This window comes from Rhinichthys klamathensis, unplaced genomic scaffold (genome assembly GCF_029890125.1).
Source record: "Rhinichthys klamathensis goyatoka isolate OS25496 unplaced genomic scaffold, OSU_Roscu_1.1 h1tg000521l_1, whole genome shotgun sequence".
NCBI classification, from domain to species: domain Eukaryota; kingdom Metazoa; phylum Chordata; class Actinopteri; order Cypriniformes; family Leuciscidae; genus Rhinichthys; species Rhinichthys klamathensis.
The window spans coordinates 37,501-59,624 of NW_026607000.1; the positions used below are offsets into that span (position 1 = coordinate 37,501).

General features: G+C 44.1%; 1 protein-coding gene across 5 annotated transcripts in view; it reads left to right on the top strand.

Moving 5' to 3' along the window:
• nav1a (neuron navigator 1a) overlaps window positions 1-22,124 on the top strand; it is a 66,433-nt gene that overhangs the window by 24,308 nt on the left and 20,001 nt on the right. For 3 of the 5 annotated variants that reach the window (XM_056238386.1, XM_056238385.1, XM_056238388.1), the window contains exons 4-10: window positions 3,441-4,200; window positions 5,301-5,732; window positions 7,239-7,280; window positions 7,402-7,541; window positions 8,127-8,306; window positions 9,707-9,759; window positions 10,552-10,575. In XM_056238386.1, the coding sequence (XP_056094361.1) occupies window positions 3,441-4,200; window positions 5,301-5,732; window positions 7,239-7,280; window positions 7,402-7,541; window positions 8,127-8,306; window positions 9,707-9,759; window positions 10,552-10,575 (1,631 nt within the window). The remainder of the gene's footprint in view (window positions 1-3,440; window positions 4,201-5,300; window positions 5,733-7,238; window positions 7,281-7,401; window positions 7,542-8,126; window positions 8,307-9,706; window positions 9,760-10,551; window positions 10,576-22,124) is intronic. The other 2 variants (XM_056238387.1, XM_056238389.1) reach the window with 1 other exon arrangement.

Genomic DNA, 22,124 nt, shown 5'->3' on the forward strand with positions numbered 1-22,124 from the left:
AGCCGATCAATCTTATTTATGGGATCTCGTTCCTCAGACAGAGTGACGGTCCTTCACTCCGCCTGATCGATCCCAGTGCCGCAGCACGAGCTGATCTCTTTATAGGCTGCGGTAAAAGAGACCCGTATTTAAGCATAACACATCCCTGTTTTAGACCCGAATCATTTAAGTGGATGAATCGCTTATTTTCTGTAGTCTCTTGTGACTCGACTGCTCTCCTGCATTCAAAGATTCACTGTTTTGAGTCTTGTTTGTGAACTTGATCTGCTGATGCACTGAATGCGTGTAGTTCATTCAGTTCTTCACGCGAGTCTCGATTACAAGGTGATAAAGAAGAGAATTGGAGAATTGTGACAGTATAGGATGCAGAGGGTGATGAAGATACATAATTAACAAGAACAAAAGGAGGTAGGCTATTGAACCCTTTTTGTTGCTGTTGTTTTGTTACTGAATCATTTGGACCACTGATGACACACAAAAGATAATCGTTGCCAACTACTGGTGTGATGATGCATAACTTGGATAAAGGGTGAGTGAAAGAATCAGTCAATGCATCTGGATGAGCATTCTCAGTGAATCAATAAAAAAGACACGACTTCGTAAGCTGTTTGAATAATGCTTTGTCTACTGTATAGTAAGTAAAAAACAGTATGTAAAAGAGTAGCATCCATGGCGTAGACTGAGAGGTCTTCGACTCAAACTGTTTGCAATCACATTATTCTTTATAGGGCACAGCTGATTGGTTCCTGTTGTATCAGTAGCCGATGAGCTCGCGTGTTTAACATTGAAATTCTTGGTCAGCATTTGCAGTTGCAGTGCACTTTCAGAAACCCTCCACCTTCCCCAGCTCCACCTGTTTAGATCTGCTGTGGGTAATTCATATATGCTATATTGTACAGCAGCAGCATGTCTTACTTGCTCACAGTAGCGTGTCGTGTATGTATTGGCAGCAGCAAGTCCCATAGTAAGTTATTCGCCAAGTAAGTTCTTATTCGAATGTTGTTTTGTCTTAGTATTGCGTTAACTCAGGGGTAGGCAAGTTCGGTCCTAGAGAGCCGCTGTCCTGCAGAATTTAGTTCCAACCCTAATCAAACAAGCTAATCAATGTCTTCAGGATTACCAAGGCTATAGGCAGGAGAGGTTTTTTTCAGTGTTGGAGCCAAACTCTGCAGGACAGCGGCTCACTAGGACCGAACTTGCCTACCCCTGCGTTAACTGATACTTTAGAGTAGTAGCCTGACTTTGTCATACTCATATTCTAGTCAGAATGTGAGTCTGATACTGCTCCATAGGGCTTTGATTATGAGGCGTGTCTTAACCGAACCAGAAAAAAAAAAACCCTCTGCACTCAATTGGATAGACCTACAACCAATCAGAGCAACACAGTAAGTGTGTTTTTTTTAATGAGCTACGCAAAGTTGTCATCAGAACTCAACTACACTCACGCTGGAAGAAGTAGTAAAATAATGAGTGTTGCTTCTTTTACTTGGTCCTCCATGAGTGTGACCAAAGGAGAAACCACAACGACCACAGGGTTTTCATTGCGTCCCATCTTCTTAGTGACCATCGGAGCCAGCTGATAAATTAAACTTTTGCCGAATCCCGTTGGAAGGACGGCAAACACATCTTTCCGATCGACGAATGCCTTGATTGCAGTTCTCTGTTCGTCTTTTAAAATGAATGTGCTGTCGATTTCTTTTACAACAGACGCGATAGTGGAATCTATACATCTCAGTTCTCCAGCTCCAGTCATCTCTGAGGGAAACCAGTTCAACCCAAGCGCTCTTTGATAACGCGATGATTACGTAACTGCAGATCAGCTGTCCATCATCGTATAAAGCCCGCCCTGGCAATTTGATTGGCCCGACTAATTCTGAACCGATCATAATTACTCCTCAATGGATCGAGTCCAGACCGAACTTCCCGACCAAAAAATGTTGTGGGCGGGGTTTGGGCTGGCATCCAGGCTATTAGAGTAGTGCTTTACAGTAGTAATAGCTCACCTCTACTCAACAAACCATGCGAGTATGAAGAGGTTACTTTTTTAAAACTTTTTTTTATCCCAAACCCTAATTATAAATAATAGTATAAGTAATAGTATAATGAATTTTGCATTAGCAAATACTGCTAATAACAGTCATATTCTGGGTGCCAGGGAAATGGATCTTAATTTTGCCACATTGGACTGACAAGTTGTTATTCTAAGACACAATCTTGTACAATAAGACCATGTTCAACACAAAGTATATATTTTGTCGTACAAGCCAGCTTGTACAGTGATGAAGTATCAGGAAGACAAATTACGTCTATCTCCATTCCTCTTCTCACAGCTGTACCTCTGTCAGTTTGATAGCTTAATGGCCAGACTCTTTCGGTTAGCCATTTTTTCCCTCCCTGTCCAATTCTTCCAGTTTCCATTTGACTTTCTCTCGTTTCCTGTTTCTGACTCACTTTTACGGTTTACCTCCAGTCTAAACAAACATGTAAAAAATGTGTCTTGCTCCCCCTTGTATCCTTTGATACAATCATGCTAGCAGTTAATCCAGTCGTAGCCTGCTAATGGCCTACATTATTCCAGCTCAACATATTTCCTTTCACATCTAATCTTCATCTCAAGTTAATGTCAGCTGTATTTACTTGCCGTCGTCCTGGGTGGCAGTGGTGTGAATTACAGCGCCTCGTGACACGCGGTATTTCACCGCTACGCTATTTTTATTTGTTGTGCGGATCTGCTAATTGAGCCGTTTAAATGTTTAAGCTACTCTCGCAAGTTTTTTTCGCATACCGTGGATTGCGTTGTTGTAGTAAAGCCAGTTTTCAAGTTTGCGAACAGTCTGTTTGGTGTGTTTTCCCAGTCGTCCAGAGATCAAGTCACGATTGCACTAGCGTTTTGGCCCTGTTTTTGCCGCATATTTATAAATATCTCTGAGAGGATCCAGATGGCCATCAGGGTGGGCTTTACAAGTGAACCCATTTCATTTTGTCAGTACAGTAACAGTTGTGCCGTACCCGCTCCCTTTGTTTCCTAAATAGCTCTATGACTTCAAGGGTCCTCTGTTAAAGTTAACGTCTTAAATATTCAAGCAGCCTGTCATGTTACAGTTGAGTGAACTGAAGTCAGCAGCATAAGCAGTTTGATGGATTGTATCCATATACTGCATTATTCTAATGAAGCAGCTTGTGTGTGTGTGTGTGTGTGTGTGTTGTGGTGTTAAATGAAGTATAAAGTTCTGGTTAGAGGTTGCGTTAATCTGGTCAGCGCCAAAGATGTAATTTAGTGAACTGGATTATTTCACTCAATTAATTATCTGAATAAAACGTGAGTGGTGCAAAACTCATCAACACAATGAGATCTCTTCTCTCTTGGTCTGATGTTTGTAATAATTCTTCTTGATTATGGTTACTCATGTCTGATTGTGTTGATTTGTGTTTCCCTGCAGTTCCAAAGAATGACCAACGAGTCGTGGATAAAGCCAAAATGGCGGTGAAAACATCCGGATTACAGCGCTCCAGTTCGGATGCAGGGAAAGAACGCGGTGAACACCGAAAACCTCCCTCCGGTCTTGTCCGTCCTTCTGCCGGCACCACAAATTCCTTTGGTTACAAGAAAACTGTTCCAACTACCGGCACTGCCACTGTCCTAACAACTGGTGGAGATTCTGCGATTGGGAGCAAAACTCCTAAAACCTCTGGTATCCCAGTGAAACCCTCTGCTGGTGGTGTAGTTGGAGGACGAAAGACCAGCCTTGATGTATCGATCTGTGATCAAGGGTTCATGGCTCCGAATGCGCGCAACAACATCCAGTATCGGAGTCTCCCAAGACCCGCTAAGTCCAGCACCTTGAGTCTGACAGGAGGACGGCCGGGCGCTCGCCCCGTCAGCAGCAACATGGACGCTGGTCTGCAGGGTCTAAAAACTGTCCCCACCCCGTCCAGACTGAAGGAACCAGGCAGTGGGAAGAGCTCCCATCGGGCCAGTACAGGAGGGTACGGTCCAGTCAACCAGACGGACCGTGAGAAGGAGAAGGCCAAAGCCAAGGCAGTGGCGTCTGACTCTGAGTGTTGCGGAGGGGGGTCGCTGAAGAACGGCTTGTTGACACCAACACAGGGTGCGCTGGAGCCTCCTTCCAAACTACTGGGCCTTCGGCAACCATCCAGCCTGGGGAAATATTCAGAGCTGCCGTCTCCCAACTCCCAGAGGTGAGAAAAACCTCCTTCACGTATAGCTTAAACCTCACATCTGCTCTTATTGGCTGGGGTTTGCACTTGTTCTTTCATTGATGGAAAATCAACTTGAAATTGACTAGAAATTTAGCAAAATGACAATTCATCTACGCTGAAACAGTACCACTTTACAATAAGGTTTCATTAGTTAACATTAGTTAATGTGTTAACTAACATGGATTAACAATGATCAATACATTTGTTACAATATGTATTAACTTATTGAGTTGGACCCTTTGACTTGCTAACACAAAAAGTTAGCGAGCAGTCAATACATTTACATATTAAAATTAAATTCTCAAATACTTTTGACATTTATTGGTTACAAATTCATTGTTATAATTGTTAATTCAAATTTAAAATTAAATCATTTTGTGACTTAAAATGAGCATAACATAAAATATAAAGATTAGATTATTAGATTATAAATATTAGACTTTATAAAATATAAATAAAAAATAAAAAAATAAAATAAAATTAAATAAAATAAAACAAAACAAAACTAAATTAAACTAAATAAAATAAAACTAAATAAAATAAAATACAATAAAATAGAAAGGTTACCTTGGAAAGAAACTGAAATAATTTTCGGTTGAAGAACAAAAAATTCTCAAATTAAAACTGAAATTAAAATAATTAATACTAAATATAGAAATATATATTTAAAAAATGACAGCATATAAAAAAAGAAAGAAAACTGAAACTATAGAAATAAAGGCTAAATGTTGAAATTTTATAATTTTGAAATATTTAAAACATGAATAAATACTGAGGTAGTGTATAAATTATATTAAAATAACCTAATGTCAGATAATGATATAAAATTGATTAGTTATTTCTATTAATTAATTAATTCTTCAATTTTTAATTACAATAACAATTTTAAATGTATCTTAAATGTAACTTTAATCTTTTAAAGGTTTTTTTCCCATTAAGATTTCATTAAGAATCACCTATTCATATTTTGATTGTTTTTTTTTTATTTGTTTTTTTTCGTCACTAACTCACATTTGTCATGTCAGTTATTTTAGTGTGTGTCTCATTTTTAATTACTCTCTATATAATTGGATCCACAGGCCATCCAGTGCCAGATCTCTGCCTAAACCTGCTCACCTGGACAAAGTCAACTCCAACAGCCTGGACTGTGGGATACTCAATGTGGAGGACCAGCTTCCCCCCAAAGTGCCGCCCTTCTCCAAATTACAGGATCTGTCAGGAATCAGCAGCTCAAGCTGTCTGACCCCCAGCCCGGCTCCCATCCTCAACGTCAACTCCTCTGAATGCTTCTCCAGCGCCACCGTGGGCCGAGGGGGCAGTGCTGGTGGCTCTCCCTCGCTCTACCCCCGCCTCTCCGGCCTGCACCGTAGCATGGAGTCCTTGTCTCTACAGATGAGCGTGTCTCCAGCAGGGGGCAGCGTGACGGAGCCCAGGCCCAGACATGAGGACAGAGGGACGCTCGGTGGCTGGTCAACTGGAAGCAGGGTCTCACTCACTCTCACGACTGACAGGTGAGGCCGTGTCCAGTGTTTCCGGCACCTCCTGTCTGTGTTCACATGAGCTATGATGGTGTAACTCCTAAATGCTGACAAAATTAGCTTTTAGCATAACAAAAAATTGGAACATTCCTCTCTTTAATTACTATGAAAATGTATAAAGGTATTATAATCAGTCATTTAAAACTAAAATAAGAATTAAGAATCATCAGTTCTATTATATTATATTGTATATTATTCAGTTCATAATTTTATTTTTAAAACAAACAAGAAGACTTTTATGAGTTTGTCTACATCACATTTAAAAAAAAAAAAAAAAAATCGCCTGAATAAAAATATTGCATGTTCTTAGAAAAATAATATTAAGGCGTAATAGTGCCACAATGGTATAGCATTCTATGGGCGGTTGCAAGCCCATTTCTATGCTAACTGTTTTAGCAGTTGTTAGCGGCCATTGCTAGCATATGTTAGCATGTTGCTATAAAGTTTAATGATATTTATCCACCTGTTTTGTTGACTGCCATGCAAAAATCATATGTCAGATCACTTCTAAAAGTAACAGCTCACCTCTCCTCAATCACCCTGTTTACACCTGGTGTCAAGATGCGTTTTGGTGGATCTGATCACAAGTAGACGAGAGGCACACATTCCCGTTCACACCTGGTGTTTTAATCCGTCTCTTTTGTCCACTTTCAACCACTTCTGTCCTGATTTCTTCGAGGGGCGGGGAAATGTATATTTTTTCAGATCTTTCGATGTAATGGACATAATAAGCTTGCGCAATTTACATATGAACACAACCTGAGACAACGGAAAAACACGGAGAGCTCCAGCTTTAAGTTTCTGCTCTGATAGCGGCAAGAGCAGCCGAACGCTGTGTGTGTGTGTGTGTGTGTTAGAAATCAGGAATGGTGAGAGAACATTGTAGAGTGTAAACGAGAGTAAACAGTCTTTTGTGGCTGTTCGAACACATTCGACCACATGAGCGTTTACACTACGAAAGCAATCCGGTCGAATGCGTTTTCAACTCCCTCTGGAAGCGGTGGAAAGTGGACAAGCTCAAAACGTTTTAGACCCGTTTTAGTTTTTAGTGTCGGCCACTTGTGATCCGACAGACCAAAACACATCTTAATACCAGGTGTAAACAGGGACAATAAGTCACATGATTTAGGAATTATTCATAGGTTTAGCACAACCGGTGCAGGGCAACTTACACACTGAAGTTTAATACTTAGTGTTAAGTAATCTTCCAACACAGAACACATCACAGCATTTACATTCACACAGCACATTTGTACTCAAGATAACATGCACCCAAAATTCAAAGCAGAACAATTGGCAATTATGTTAACACTCAGATTATATCTCTGCTAATTATCCCCCTGCCTGAACTACTAATTGCTCATTTTGCTTTACAAATGTCTGTGATCTATTTTTGGACTGTGATCTCTTCATTTCCATGCATAAGCGTCCTGTCATTTGAATTATGCTCTTTTTCTCAAATTTTTTCCCTTCTTTCAGCTCACAACGGGACAGAAATACTCTCCCAAAGAAAGGCTTAAGGTACTATTCCTTTAACTTTACCTCTGCCGTCCTCATTACGGCGCACCGCTTAATGGGAAAAACGGTTTGATCCAATGCAGTAAATCCATGAAACTAATGTCACACCCCCATTTCCCATCAGCCAGCACATCTCCTTGCAGGCTGAGGAGGACAACAAAGAGAGACGCCACTCACACACCATCATGAGCTTGACGGAGACGAACAGTCCGCCACAGTTCCCTTCACCCATACTGACAGGAAAAATGCCACTGACAAGCATCAGTAAGTGTCTGCACACTTCTACAGCATTAACCCTCATCCTTCCCTTCATGTCCTTTAGCAAATCCTTCCCTCGCGGGTCAAAATGACCCGGAGCCCAAAAATTATACGTATTTTTTTTTTTTGTCCAGAAAGCTTATTTTATTTCATTTTGATACATAAAATAAAAAATAAAAAAAATAATGCAATTTATTTTGGAGATTTTTTGTTCTTTTTAAATTTTATTTACCTTTAAATTACTAGATTTGATCAATAAATAATAAATACATAGTAATTTAGTAATTTAAGGACATTCCTCAAATTCTTTCAACTTAAATTCAAAATAACTCACAATTTCATGCATAACCCTTTTAATTCAGCTCAAAATATCTTACATTGGGTGTCTTTGCCGACCTCTTGTGGAAAAAATAATAATATAACATGATATTTCATGACTCTAGCCACTAGATAGAGTCAAATACTTCAATGTTCCAATATTGTATAAAAAGATGCATCCCCACCAGGCAACATGCAGGACACCTTTCTCCACTGTGCCTTGAGTTATATCATATGTAAACACTGGCTCCCTCTGTTGTCTGTTATGTGCAGTGACACCCAGCCCCACCTCAGGAACGCCAAGGATGACCAGATCCAACAGCATTCCCACTCACGAGGCCAGTTTTGATCTGTATCAGTCCTCACCGCTGGGCAGCACCCTATCACTCGCCGAGCGGCCCAAGAGCATGATCCGATCCGGCTCCTTCAGAGACAGAGATCCCGGCGATGACGGTGAGACTTTGGGTTATATGGTTCAGTCTACATGGGGGCGTACTTTGAATCTCAAAAGGGACACAACTTTAGCATTGTCCCTTTAAGTAGTAAAGCCCAAAAGTATACTTAGTTTTTTTTCACGTATGCACAGTTGTAAACACAGCCTGTCAAAGTATACTCTTCCAGGCTGCGTCCGAAAGGTTAGAAATACGGCCTTCGGAGGATGCATTTCAAAGTAGGAAGGCATCAAGAAACGTCCGAGTCCAATGTTAGCTTCACTTCCTGTCTCCTGAGGTACCTTCATCTGATTGATTTTTGAAGGCAGCACAGAAGTATCATTCGCTGCCTTTGATATCCCACAATCCTGTGCTTTCCATTCTGTGACAGTTGAGCTAGAAAATAAATAAATAAAGATGGCGTCTGAAAGTTGACGTTGCTGGTCAGTTTCTATGTAAATGTATGTTATAGACCAACATTTTCCATTTCTGATAACGAGAAATTGCTATTGTAGTAATTAAATATTCGCTTATTTTTCACCAAATCTCTCTCTATTTTGCGCTAGATCATTAAACCATCACGCTGCCTCAGAAGTCAGTTTCGTGAGGTTGCTGATAAGTCAGTTTTCAGATGCAGTCTCTTCCATTTATTCATTTTTTTCTTTAACTATCTTGAAAATCAACAGTACTGGGGCACTGTTGCCACCTTGTGGATAAAGTAATTAGTGTAAAAAAATTCAATATCATTTGCGACCTGCGCATGCAGAGTATTCCTGGTTACAAAAACCGGGCTTCGCTTGGACAGTATGTGTAAAATTCACGCAAAGAATACAGTACGTAGACACTAGTGTACGCATAAAAAGTTAAAGGAATAGTTCGCTTAAAAATAAAATCCTGTCATCATTTACTCTCAAGTTGTTCCAAACCTGTATGAGTTAATTTTTTTTGCTAAATACAAAGGAAGATATTTCGAAGAATGTCGGTAGCCGTTGACTTCCATAGTAGGAAAGAATTACTATGGAAGTCAATGGGGTCCATCAACTGTTTGGGTACCTACATTCTTCTAAATATCTTCCTTTGTGTTCATTCAAAAATAAACTCATACAGGTTTGAAACAACTTGAGGGTGAATAAATGATGACAGAATTTTCATTTTTAACTGAACTATTCCTTTAAGAATACTTTGGTCTTAAGTGTACTGTAAGTTCCTTTGGATCGAAGCCTCTACTAAATTACTTTGCATTTTCTAACTGTGTTTGTGCTAAAAGTTAGCTCTGTAAGCTGGATGTGACTCTACAAATAATAAAACACAATACAGGACATGTACAATAAATAATCAATGTAACCTATCCCGTGATTAAGCTATTTTAGTGTTTTTAAAATCACACTTTTTCTCTTTCTGTCTCTGTTTGTCCTGCTGCAGTTCATGGCTCAGTGCTCTCACTGGTGTCCAATGCCTCCTCCAACTACTCCTCGGTAAGTATCCCAACACTTTTCCCCCAGAACACGTGTCATACGGCGCTAGACTCTCACTCCTGCTGATTTATTAGACCCTCACAGCAGGGACACTAGTAGAAGCTTTCTCTGCTTTCCTTACTGAAAATGGAGTTGTTACTTGAACTGCTACACATGACATAGGTGCTGATGTGATCTATTGGTTCAACGAAGAACTGGCCTGTTTTTGTACAAAGAAAAGCAGATTTACACAGTAGTATAAACAACTTAAGTCAAATTTTTATTTCATTCACTGATTCACTCATAAGTAATACTACTTATTCTCAGCTAATTAACCCAATTGGCCTATAAATAGTGAAATAATTCATCATTGCTTTATTTATAAAAAAAATGCATTTGATGCCATTCCTATCTAGGGCTGCACAGTTAATTGAATAAAATAAATCAATATTCAAATCAAGTCTAGAATTTAATGAAATAAATACTTTCAAGTTCAAGTAAAATGTGAATAACATTTTTGTCACCAAATTTCAGGTCAGCTGAAAGTGGTCTCAATTTAGTTATTTTAAAGAGAACAAGTGTGATCACACTTTTTATGTGTTATTATTATTTTTTAGCTTGGATATTTATACATCTTTATTATATTGCATTCAAAAGCACAATATTGTCAAAATAATTTGACCAAATCTTGCAGCCCTGTTCCTGCCTTAGATCTTTTTCATTTGAATTTGTGTTTTTTCATCACCATTGACTTCCATTTATTCAGCTTCTTACTGTCTCTCTGCCGTTATTTTCTTTCGTGCAATCTCTCAGGCGGAGGAGAGAATTCAGGGCGAGGTGAGTGTCTGTCTCTCTCGGATTTTCCCTCTCCGTCATCCAGAAGTTAAAGCCGGTCATGTTTATAACCTGTTTGTGTAATCCATGTTCTCAAAGATCATAACAGCTACAGTCAGCTAATTTCAGGTGCTGCTCAATGGCACAGCATTTTAAGTGCCCCTATTATGCTTTTTCGAATACTGCCTTTCATGTAGTGTGTAAATGTAAAAGGTCTGCAAAGTTTTAAAAATCAAAGTGCACAATAAATAGTTATTGCCTGAAACGAGTTGTCAGTAATTCCAGTTACATACATACGTAACAATGTAACAAATTTGCATAATAGCAGTCTATGGTCTTTATTGGCTGCCCGTGAACAATGTCTACTTTGACCCTCAAACACTGACAGACTGGGCCATCTGCCCAATCAGAGCCGAGTAGACCAATCACAACAGACTGGGCCATCTGACCAATCAGAGCAGAGTAGACCAATCACAACAGACTGGGCCATCTGACCAATCAGAGCAGAGTAGACCAATCACAACAGACTGGGCCATCTGACCAATCAGAGCCGAGTAGACCAATCACAACAGACTGGGCCATCTGACCAATCAGAGCCGAGTAGACCAATCACAACAGACTGGGCCATCTGACCAATCAGAGCAAAGTAGACCAATCACAACAGACTGGGCCATCTGACCAATCAGAGCAGAGTAGACCAATCACAACAGACTGAGCCATCTGACCAATCAGAGCTGAGTAGACCAATCACAACAGACTGGGCCATCTGACCAATCAGAGCAGAGTAGACCAATCACAACAGACTGGGCCATCTGACCAATCAGAGCCGAGTAGACCAATCACAACAGACTGGGCCATCTGTCCAATCAGAGCAGAGTAGATCAATCACAACAGACTGGGCCATCTGTCCAATCAGAGCAGAGTAGACAAATCACAACAGACTGAGCCATCTGACCAATCAGAGCCGAGTAGACCAATCACAACAGACTGGGCCATCTGACCAATCAGAGCCGAGTAGACCAATCACAACAGACTGGGTCATCTGACCAATCAGAGCCAAGTAGACCAATCACAACAGACTGGGCCATCTGACCAATCAGAGCAAAGTAGACCAATCACAACAGACTGGGCCTTCTGACCAATCAGAGCCGAGTAGACCAATCACAACAGACTGAGCCATCTGACCAATCAGAGCCGAGTAGACCAATCACAACAGACTGAGCCATCTGACCAATCAGAGCAGAGTAGACCAATCACAACAGACTGGGCCATCTGACCAATCAGAGCCGAGTAGACCAATCACAACAGACTGAGCCATCTGACCAATCAGAGCAGAGTAGACCAATCACAACAGACTGGGCCATCTGACCAATCAGAGCCGAGTAGACCAATCACAACAGACTGGGCCATCTGACCAATCAGAGCCGAGTAGACCAATCACAACAGACTGGGCCATCTGACCAATCAGAGCCGAGTAGACCAATCAAAACAGACTGGGTCATCTGACCAATCAGAGCCGAGTAGACCAATCACAACAGACTGGGCCATCTGACCAATCAGAGCAGAGTAGACCAATCACAACAGACTGAGTCATCTGACCAATCAGAGCAGAGTAGACCAATCACAACAGACTGGGCCATCTGACCAATCAGAGCAGAGTAGACCAATCACAACAGACTGGGCCATCTGACCAATCAGAGCCGAGTAGACCAATCACAACAGACTGGGCCATCTGTCCAATCAGAGCAGAGTAGATCAATCACAACAGACTGGGCCATCTGTCCAATCAGAGCAGAGTAGACAAATCACAACAGACTGAGCCATCTGACCAATCAGAGCCGAGTAGACCAATCACAACAGACTGGGCCATCTGACCAATCAGAGCCGAGTAGACCAATCACAACAGACTGGGTCATCTGACCAATCAGAGCCAAGTAGACCAATCACAACAGACTGGGCCATCTGACCAATCAGAGCAAACTAGACAAATCACAACAGACTGGGCCATCTGACCAATCAGAGCAGAGTAGACCAATCACAACAGACTGAGCCATCTGACCAATCAGAGCTGAGTAGACCAATCACAACAGACTGAGCCATCTGACCAATCAGAGCTGAGTAGACCAATCACAACAGACTGAGCCATCTGACCAATCAGAGCAGAGTAGACCAATCACAACAGACTGAGCCATCTGACCAATCAGAGCTGAGTAGACCAATCACAACAGACTGAGCCATCTGACCAATCAGAGCCGAGTAGATCAATCACCACAGACTGGGCCATCTGACCAATCAGAGCAGAGTAGACCAAGCACAACAGACTGAGCCATCTGACCAATCAGAGCCGAGTAGACCAATCACAACAGTCTGGGCCATCTGACCAATCAGAGCAGAGTAGACCAATCACAACAGACTGAGTCATCTGACCAATCAGAGCAGAGTAGACCAATCACAACAGACTGGGCCATCTGACCAATCAGAGCAGAGTAGATCAATCACAACAGACTGGGCCATCTGACCAATCAGAGCAGAGTAGACCAATCACAACAGACTGGGCCATCTGACCAATCAGAGCTGAGTAGACCAATCACAACAGACTGGGTCATCTGACCAATCAGAGCCGAGTAGACCAATCACAACAGACTAGGTCATCTGACCAATCAGAGCCAAGTAGACCAATCACAACAGACTGGGCCATCTGTCCAATCAGAGCAGAGTAGACCAATCACAACAGACTGGGCCATCTGACCAATCAGAGCAGAGTAGACCAATCACAACAGACTGGGCCATCTGACCAATCAGAGCCGAGTAGACCAATCACAACAGACTGGGCCATCTGACCAATCAGAGCCGAGTAGACCAATCACAACAGACTGGGCCATCTGACCAATCAGAGCAAAGTAGACCAATCACAACAGACTGGGCCATCTGACCAATCAGAGCAGAGTAGACCAATCACAACAGACTGAGCCATCTGACCAATCAGAGCTGAGTAGACCAATCACAACAGACTGGGCCATCTGACCAATCAGAGCAGAGTAGACCAATCACAACAGACTGGGCCATCTGACCAATCAGAGCCGAGTAGACCAATCACAACAGACTGGGCCATCTGTCCAATCAGAGCAGAGTAGATCAATCACAACAGACTGGGCCATCTGTCCAATCAGAGCAGAGTAGACAAATCACAACAGACTGAGCCATCTGACCAATCAGAGCCGAGTAGACCAATCACAACAGACTGGGCCATCTGACCAATCAGAGCCGAGTAGACCAATCACAACAGACTGGGTCATCTGACCAATCAGAGCCAAGTAGACCAATCACAACAGACTGGGCCATCTGACCAATCAGAGCAAAGTAGACCAATCACAACAGACTGGGCCTTCTGACCAATCAGAGCCGAGTAGACCAATCACAACAGACTGAGCCATCTGACCAATCAGAGCCGAGTAGACCAATCACAACAGACTGAGCCATCTGACCAATCAGAGCAGAGTAGACCAATCACAACAGACTGGGCCATCTGACCAATCAGAGCCGAGTAGACCAATCACAACAGACTGAGCCATCTGACCAATCAGAGCAGAGTAGACCAATCACAACAGACTGGGCCATCTGACCAATCAGAGCCGAGTAGACCAATCACAACAGACTGGGCCATCTGACCAATCAGAGCCGAGTAGACCAATCACAACAGACTGGGCCATCTGACCAATCAGAGCCGAGTAGACCAATCAAAACAGACTGGGTCATCTGACCAATCAGAGCCGAGTAGACCAATCACAACAGACTGGGCCATCTGACCAATCAGAGCAGAGTAGACCAATCACAACAGACTGAGTCATCTGACCAATCAGAGCAGAGTAGACCAATCACAACAGACTGGGCCATCTGACCAATCAGAGCAGAGTAGACCAATCACAACAGACTGGGCCATCTGACCAATCAGAGCCGAGTAGACCAATCACAACAGACTGGGCCATCTGTCCAATCAGAGCAGAGTAGATCAATCACAACAGACTGGGCCATCTGTCCAATCAGAGCAGAGTAGACAAATCACAACAGACTGAGCCATCTGACCAATCAGAGCCGAGTAGACCAATCACAACAGACTGGGCCATCTGACCAATCAGAGCCGAGTAGACCAATCACAACAAACTGGGTCATCTGACCAATCAGAGCCAAGTAGACCAATCACAACAGACTGGGCCATCTGACCAATCAGAGCAAACTAGACAAATCACAACAGACTGGGCCATCTGACCAATCAGAGCAGAGTAGACCAATCACAACAGACTGAGCCATCTGACCAATCAGAGCTGAGTAGACCAATCACAACAGACTGAGCCATCTGACCAATCAGAGCTGAGTAGACCAATCACAACAGACTGAGCCATCTGACCAATCAGAGCAGAGTAGACCAATCACAACAGACTGAGCCATCTGACCAATCAGAGCTGAGTAGACCAATCACAACAGACTGAGCCATCTGACCAATCAGAGCCGAGTAGATCAATCACCACAGACTGGGCCATCTGACCAATCAGAGCAGAGTAGACCAAGCACAACAGACTGAGCCATCTGACCAATCAGAGCCGAGTAGACCAATCACAACAGTCTGGGCCATCTGACCAATCAGAGCAGAGTAGACCAATCACAACAGACTGAGTCATCTGACCAATCAGAGCAGAGTAGACCAATCACAACAGACTGGGCCATCTGACCAATCAGAGCAGAGTAGATCAATCACAACAGACTGGGCCATCTGACCAATCAGAGCAGAGTAGACCAATCACAACAGACTGGGCCATCTGACCAATCAGAGCTGAGTAGACCAATCACAACAGACTGGGTCATCTGACCAATCAGAGCCGAGTAGACCAATCACAACAGACTAGGTCATCTGACCAATCAGAGCCAAGTAGACCAATCACAACAGACTGGGCCATCTGTCCAATCAGAGCAGAGTAGACCAATCACAACAGACTGAGCCATCTGACCAATCAGAGCCGAGTACACCAATCACAACAGACTGAGCCATCTGACCAATCAGAGCCGAGTAGACCAATCACAACAGACTGGGCCATCTGTCCAATCAGAGCAGAGTAGATCAATCACAACAGACTGGGCCATCTGTCCAATCAGAGCATAGTAGATCACAACAGACTGGGCCATCTGTCCAATCAGAGCAGAGTAGATCAATCACAACAGACTGGGCCATCTGTCCAATCAGAGCCGAGTAGACCAATCACAACAGACTGAGCCATCTGACCAATCAGAGCAGAGTAGACCAATCACAACAGACTGAGTCATCTGACCAATCAGAGCAGAGTAGACCAATCACAACAGACTGAGCCATCTGACCAATCAGAGCCGAGTAGACCAATCACAACAGACTGGGCCATCTGACCAATCAGAGCCGAGTAGACCAATCACAACAGACTGAGCCATCTGACCAATCAGAGCCGAGTAGACCAATCACAACAGACTGGGCCATCTGTCCAAACACAGCAGAGTAGATCAATCACAACAGACTGGGCCATCTGTCCAATCAGAGCCGAGTAGACCAATCACAACAGACTGAGCCATCTGACCAATCAGAGCAGAGTAGACCAATCACAACAGACTGAGCCATCTGACCAATCAGAGCAGAGTAGACCAATCACAACAGACTGAGCCATCTGACCAATCAGAGCCGAGTAGACCAATCACAACAGACTGGGCCATCTGACCAATCAGAGCAGAGTAGACCAATCACAACAGACTGAGTCATCTGACCAATCAGAGCAGAGTAGACCCATCACAACAGACTGGGCCATCTGACCAATCAGAGCAGAGTAGATCAATCACAACAGACTGGGCCATCTGACCAATCAGAGCAGAGTAGACCAATCACAACAGACTGGGCCATCTGACCAATCAGAGCTGAGTAGACCAATCACAACAGACTGGGTCATCTGACCAATCAGAGCCGAGTAGACCAATCACAACAGACTGGGTCATCTGACCAATCAGAGCCGAGTAGACCAATCACAACAGACTGGGTCATCTGACCAATCAGAGCCGAGTAGACCAATCACAACAGACTGAGCCATCTGACCAATCAGAGCAGAGTAGACCAATCACAACAGACTGAGTCATCTGACCAATCAGAGCAGAGTAGACCAATCACAACAGACTGAGCCATCTGACCAATCAGAGCTGAGTAGACCAATCACAACAGACTGGGTCATCTGTCCAATCAGAGCATAGTAGACCAATCACAACAGACTGGGCCATCTGACCAATCAGAGCCGAGTAGACCAATCACAACAGACTGGGTCATCTGTCCAATCAGAGCATAGTAGACCAATCACAACAGACTGGGTCATCTGACCAATCAGAGCCGAGTAGACCAATCACAACAGACTGGGCCATCTGACCAATCAGAGCCGAGTAGACCAATCACAACAGACTGGGTCATCTGACCAATCAGAGCTGAGTAGACCAATCACAACAGACTGGGCCATCTGTCCAATCAGAGCTGAGTAGACCAATCACAACAGACTGGGTCATCTGACCAATCAGAGCCGAGTAGACCAATCACAACAGACTGGGTCATCTGACCAATCAGAGCCGAGTAGACCAATCACAACAGACTGGGCCATCTGTCCAATCAGAGCAGAGTAGATCAATCACAACAGACTGGGCCATCTGTCCAATCAGAGCATAGTAGATCACAACAGACTGGGCCATCTGTCCAATCAGAGCAGAGTAGATCAATCACAACAGACTGGGCCATCTGTCCAATCAGAGCCGAGTAGACCAATCACAACAGACTGAGCCATCTGACCAATCAGAGCAGAGTAGACCAATCACAACAGACTGAGTCATCTGACCAATCAGAGCAGAGTAGACCAATCACAACAGACTGAGCCATCTGACCAATCAGAGCCGAGTAGACCAATCACAACAGACTGGGCCATCTGACCAATCAGAGCCGAGTAGACCAATCACAACAGACTGAGCCATCTGACCAATCAGAGCCGAGTAGACCAATCACAACAGACTGGGCCATCTGTCCAAACACAGCAGAGTAGATCAATCACAACAGACTGGGCCATCTGTCCAATCAGAGCCGAGTAGACCAATCACAACAGACTGAGCCATCTGACCAATCAGAGCAGAGTAGACCAATCACAACAGACTGAGCCATCTGACCAATCAGAGCAGAGTAGACCAATCACAACAGACTGAGCCATCTGACCAATCAGAGCCGAGTAGACCAATCACAACAGACTGGGCCATCTGACCAATCAGAGCAGAGTAGACCAATCACAACAGACTGAGCCATCTGACCAATCAGAGCCGAGTAGACCAATCACAACAGACTGGGTCATCTGTCCAATCAGAGCATAGTAGACCAATCACAACAGACTGGGCCATCTGACCAATCAGAGCCGAGTAGACCAATCACAACAGACTGGGTCATCTGTCCAATCAGAGCATAGTAGACCAATCACAACAGACTGGGTCATCTGACCAATCAGAGCCGAGTAGACCAATCACAACAGACTGGGCCATCTGACCAATCAGAGCCGAGTAGACCAATCACAACAGACTGGGTCATCTGACCAATCAGAGCCGAGTAGACCAATCACAACAGACTGGGCCATCTGTCCAATCAGAGCTGAGTAGACCAATCACAACAGACTGGGTCATCTGACCAATCAGAGCCGAGTAGACCAATCACAACAGACTGGGTCATCTGACCAATCAGAGCCGAGTAGACCAATCACAACAGACTGGGCCATCTGTCCAATCAGAGCAGAGTAGATCAATCACAACAGACTGGGCCATCTGTCCAATCAGAGCATAGTAGATCACAACAGACTGGGCCATCTGTCCAATCAGAGCAGAGTAGATCAATCACAACAGACTGGGCCATCTGTCCAATCAGAGCCGAGTAGACCAATCACAACAGACTGAGCCATCTGACCAATCAGAGCAGAGTAGACCAATCACAACAGACTGAGTCATCTGACCAATCAGAGCAGAGTAGACCAATCACAACAGACTGAGCCATCTGACCAATCAGAGCCGAGTAGACCAATCACAACAGACTGGGCCATCTGACCAATCAGAGCCGAGTAGACCAATCACAACAGACTGAGCCATCTGACCAATCAGAGCCGAGTAGACCAATCACAACAGACTGGGCCATCTGTCCAAACACAGCAGAGTAGATCAATCACAACAGACTGGGCCATCTGTCCAATCAGAGCCGAGTAGACCAATCACAACAGACTGAGCCATCTGACCAATCAGAGCAGAGTAGACCAATCACAACAGACTGAGCCATCTGACCAATCAGAGCAGAGTAGACCAATCACAACAGACTGAGCCATCTGACCAATCAGAGCCGAGTAGACCAATCACAACAGACTGGGCCATCTGACCAATCAGAGCAGAGTAGACCAATCACAACAGACTGAGTCATCTGACCAATCAGAGCAGAGTAGACCCATCACAACAGACTGGGCCATCTGACCAATCAGAGCAGAGTAGATCAATCACAACAGACTGGGCCATCTGACCAATCAGAGCAGAGTAGACCAATCACAACAGACTGGGCCATCTGACCAATCAGAGCTGAGTAGACCAATCACAACAGACTGGGTCATCTGACCAATCAGAGCCGAGTAGACCAATCACAACAGACTGGGTCATCTGACCAATCAGAGCCGAGTAGACCAATCACAACAGACTGGGTCATCTGACCAATCAGAGCCGAGTAGACCAATCACAACAGACTGAGCCATCTGACCAATCAGAGCAGAGTAGACCAATCACAACAGACTGAGTCATCTGACCAATCAGAGCAGAGTAGACCAATCACAACAGACTGAGCCATCTGACCAATCAGAGCTGAGTAGACCAATCACAACAGACTGGGTCATCTGTCCAATCAGAGCATAGTAGACCAATCACAACAGACTGGGCCATCTGACCAATCAGAGCCGAGTAGACCAATCACAACAGACTGGGTCATCTGTCCAATCAGAGCATAGTAGACCAATCACAACAGACTGGGTCATCTGACCAATCAGAGCCGAGTAGACCAATCACAACAGACTGGGCCATCTGACCAATCAGAGCCGAGTAGACCAATCACAACAGACTGGGCCATCTGACCAATCAGAGCCGAGTAGACCAATCACAACAGACTGGGTCATCTGACCAATCAGAGCCGAGTAGACCAATCACAACAGACTGGGCCATCTGTCCAATCAGAGCTGAGTAGACCAATCACAACAGACTGGGTCATCTGACCAATCAGAGCCGAGTAGACCAATCACAACAGACTGGGTCATCTGACCAATCAGAGCCGAGTAGACCAATCACAACAGACTGAGTCATATGACCAATCAGAGCAGAGTAGACCAATCACAACAGACTGGGCCATCTGTCCAATCAGAGCAGAGTAGACCAATCACAACAGACTGAGCCATCTGACCAATCAGAGCAGAGTAGACCAATTACAACAGACTGAGCCATCTGACCAATCAGAGCCGAGTAGACCAATCACAACAGACTGGGCCAACTGTCCAATCAGAGCCAAGTAGACCAATCACAACAGACTGGGCCATCTGTCCAATCAGAGCATAGTAGACCAATCACAACAGACTGAGCCATCTGACCAATCAGAGCCGAGTAGACCAATCACAACAGACTGAGCCATCTGACCAATCAGAGCAGAGTAGACCAATCACAACAGACTGAGCCATCTGACCAATCAGAGCAGAGTAGACCAATCACAACAGACTGAGCCATCTGACCAATCAGAGCCGAGTAGACCAATCACAACAGACTGGGCCATCTGACCAATCAGAGCCGAGTAGACCAATCACAACAGACTGAGCCATCTGACCAATCAGAGCCGAGTAGACCAATCACAACAGACTGGGTCATCTGACCAATCAGAGCCGAGTAGACCAATCACAACAGACTGGGCCATCTTTCCAATCAGAGCAGAGTAGATCAATCACAACAGACTGGGCCATCTGACCAATCAGAGCCGAGTAGACCAATCACAACAGACTGAGCCATCTGACCAATCAGAGCCGAGTAGACCAATCACAACAGACTGGGCCATCTGACCAATCAGAGCCGAGTAGACCAATCACAACAGACTGAGCCATCTGACCAATCAGAGCCGAGTAGACCAATCACAACAGACTGAGCCATCTGACCAATCAGAGCAGAGTAGACCAATCACAACAGACTGAGCCATCTGTCCAATCAGAGCTGAGTAGACCAATCACAACAGACTGAGCCATCTGACCAATCAGAGCCGAGTAGACCAATCACAACAGACTGAGCCATCTGACCAATCAGAGCAGAGTAGACCAATCACAACAGACTGGGCCATCTGACCAATCAGAGCAGAGTAGACCAATCACAACAGACTGAGCCATCTGACCAATCAGAGCCGAGTAGACCAATCACAACAGACTGGGCCATCTGACCAATCAGAGCCGAGTAGACCAATCACAACAGACTGAGCCATCTGACCAATCAGAGCCGAGGAGACCAATCACAACAGACTGAGCCATCTGACCAATCAGAGCAGAGTAGACCAATCACAACAGACTGAGCCATCTGTCCAATCAGAGCTGAGTAGACCAATCACAACAGACTGAGCCATCTGACCAATCAGAGCCGAGTAGACCAATCACAACAGACTGAGCCATCTGACCAATCAGAGCAGAGTAGACCAATCACAACAGACTGGGCCATCTGACCAATCAGAGCCGAGTAGACCAATCACAACAGACTGAGCCATCTGACCAATCAGAGCAGAGTAGACCAATCACAACAGACTGGGCCATCTGACCAATCAGAGCAGAGTAGACCAATCACAACAGACTGAGCCATCTGACCAATCAGAGCCGAGTAGACCAATCACAACAGACTGAGCCATCTGACCAATCAGAGCAGAGTAGACCAATCACAACAGACTGAGCCATCTGTCCAATCAGAGCCGAGTAGACCAATCACAACAGACTGAGTCATCTGTCCAATCAGAGCCGAGTAGACCAATCACAACAGACTGAGCCATCATTGGATGCATGTAAACTTATAGTAGAAGACCTAAAAAAAATGAGGAACCTTTAAAATAGCATAATAGGGGCATTTTAATAACTAAAATAGCACTAATTAATAGCCATAAACTGCCATTAGCTGTTCAGAATGGTGTTATGAGATTTCTCTGCTGTGTTTTTGTCAAGTGACGTTTCATTCAATCATTCAATGAAACGAGCAGCTAACCACGTGTTGGTACTCATAATGTCCTCCATGTTCTGTGTTTAATAACTGTAATGTGAAGGCACATTCACATCAGATGGGATAAAACAAACACAACAGAAAAATGATTCACAAGTTGATCATGACATCGGATATCTAAACAAAGTCCAAACATTTATTCAGCATCCAAACAATTCAGAAAAACAAAGGTTAAGTTTAAATAGTTTTATTGCAATAAATTGCTAAATTGTTGTCATTGTATA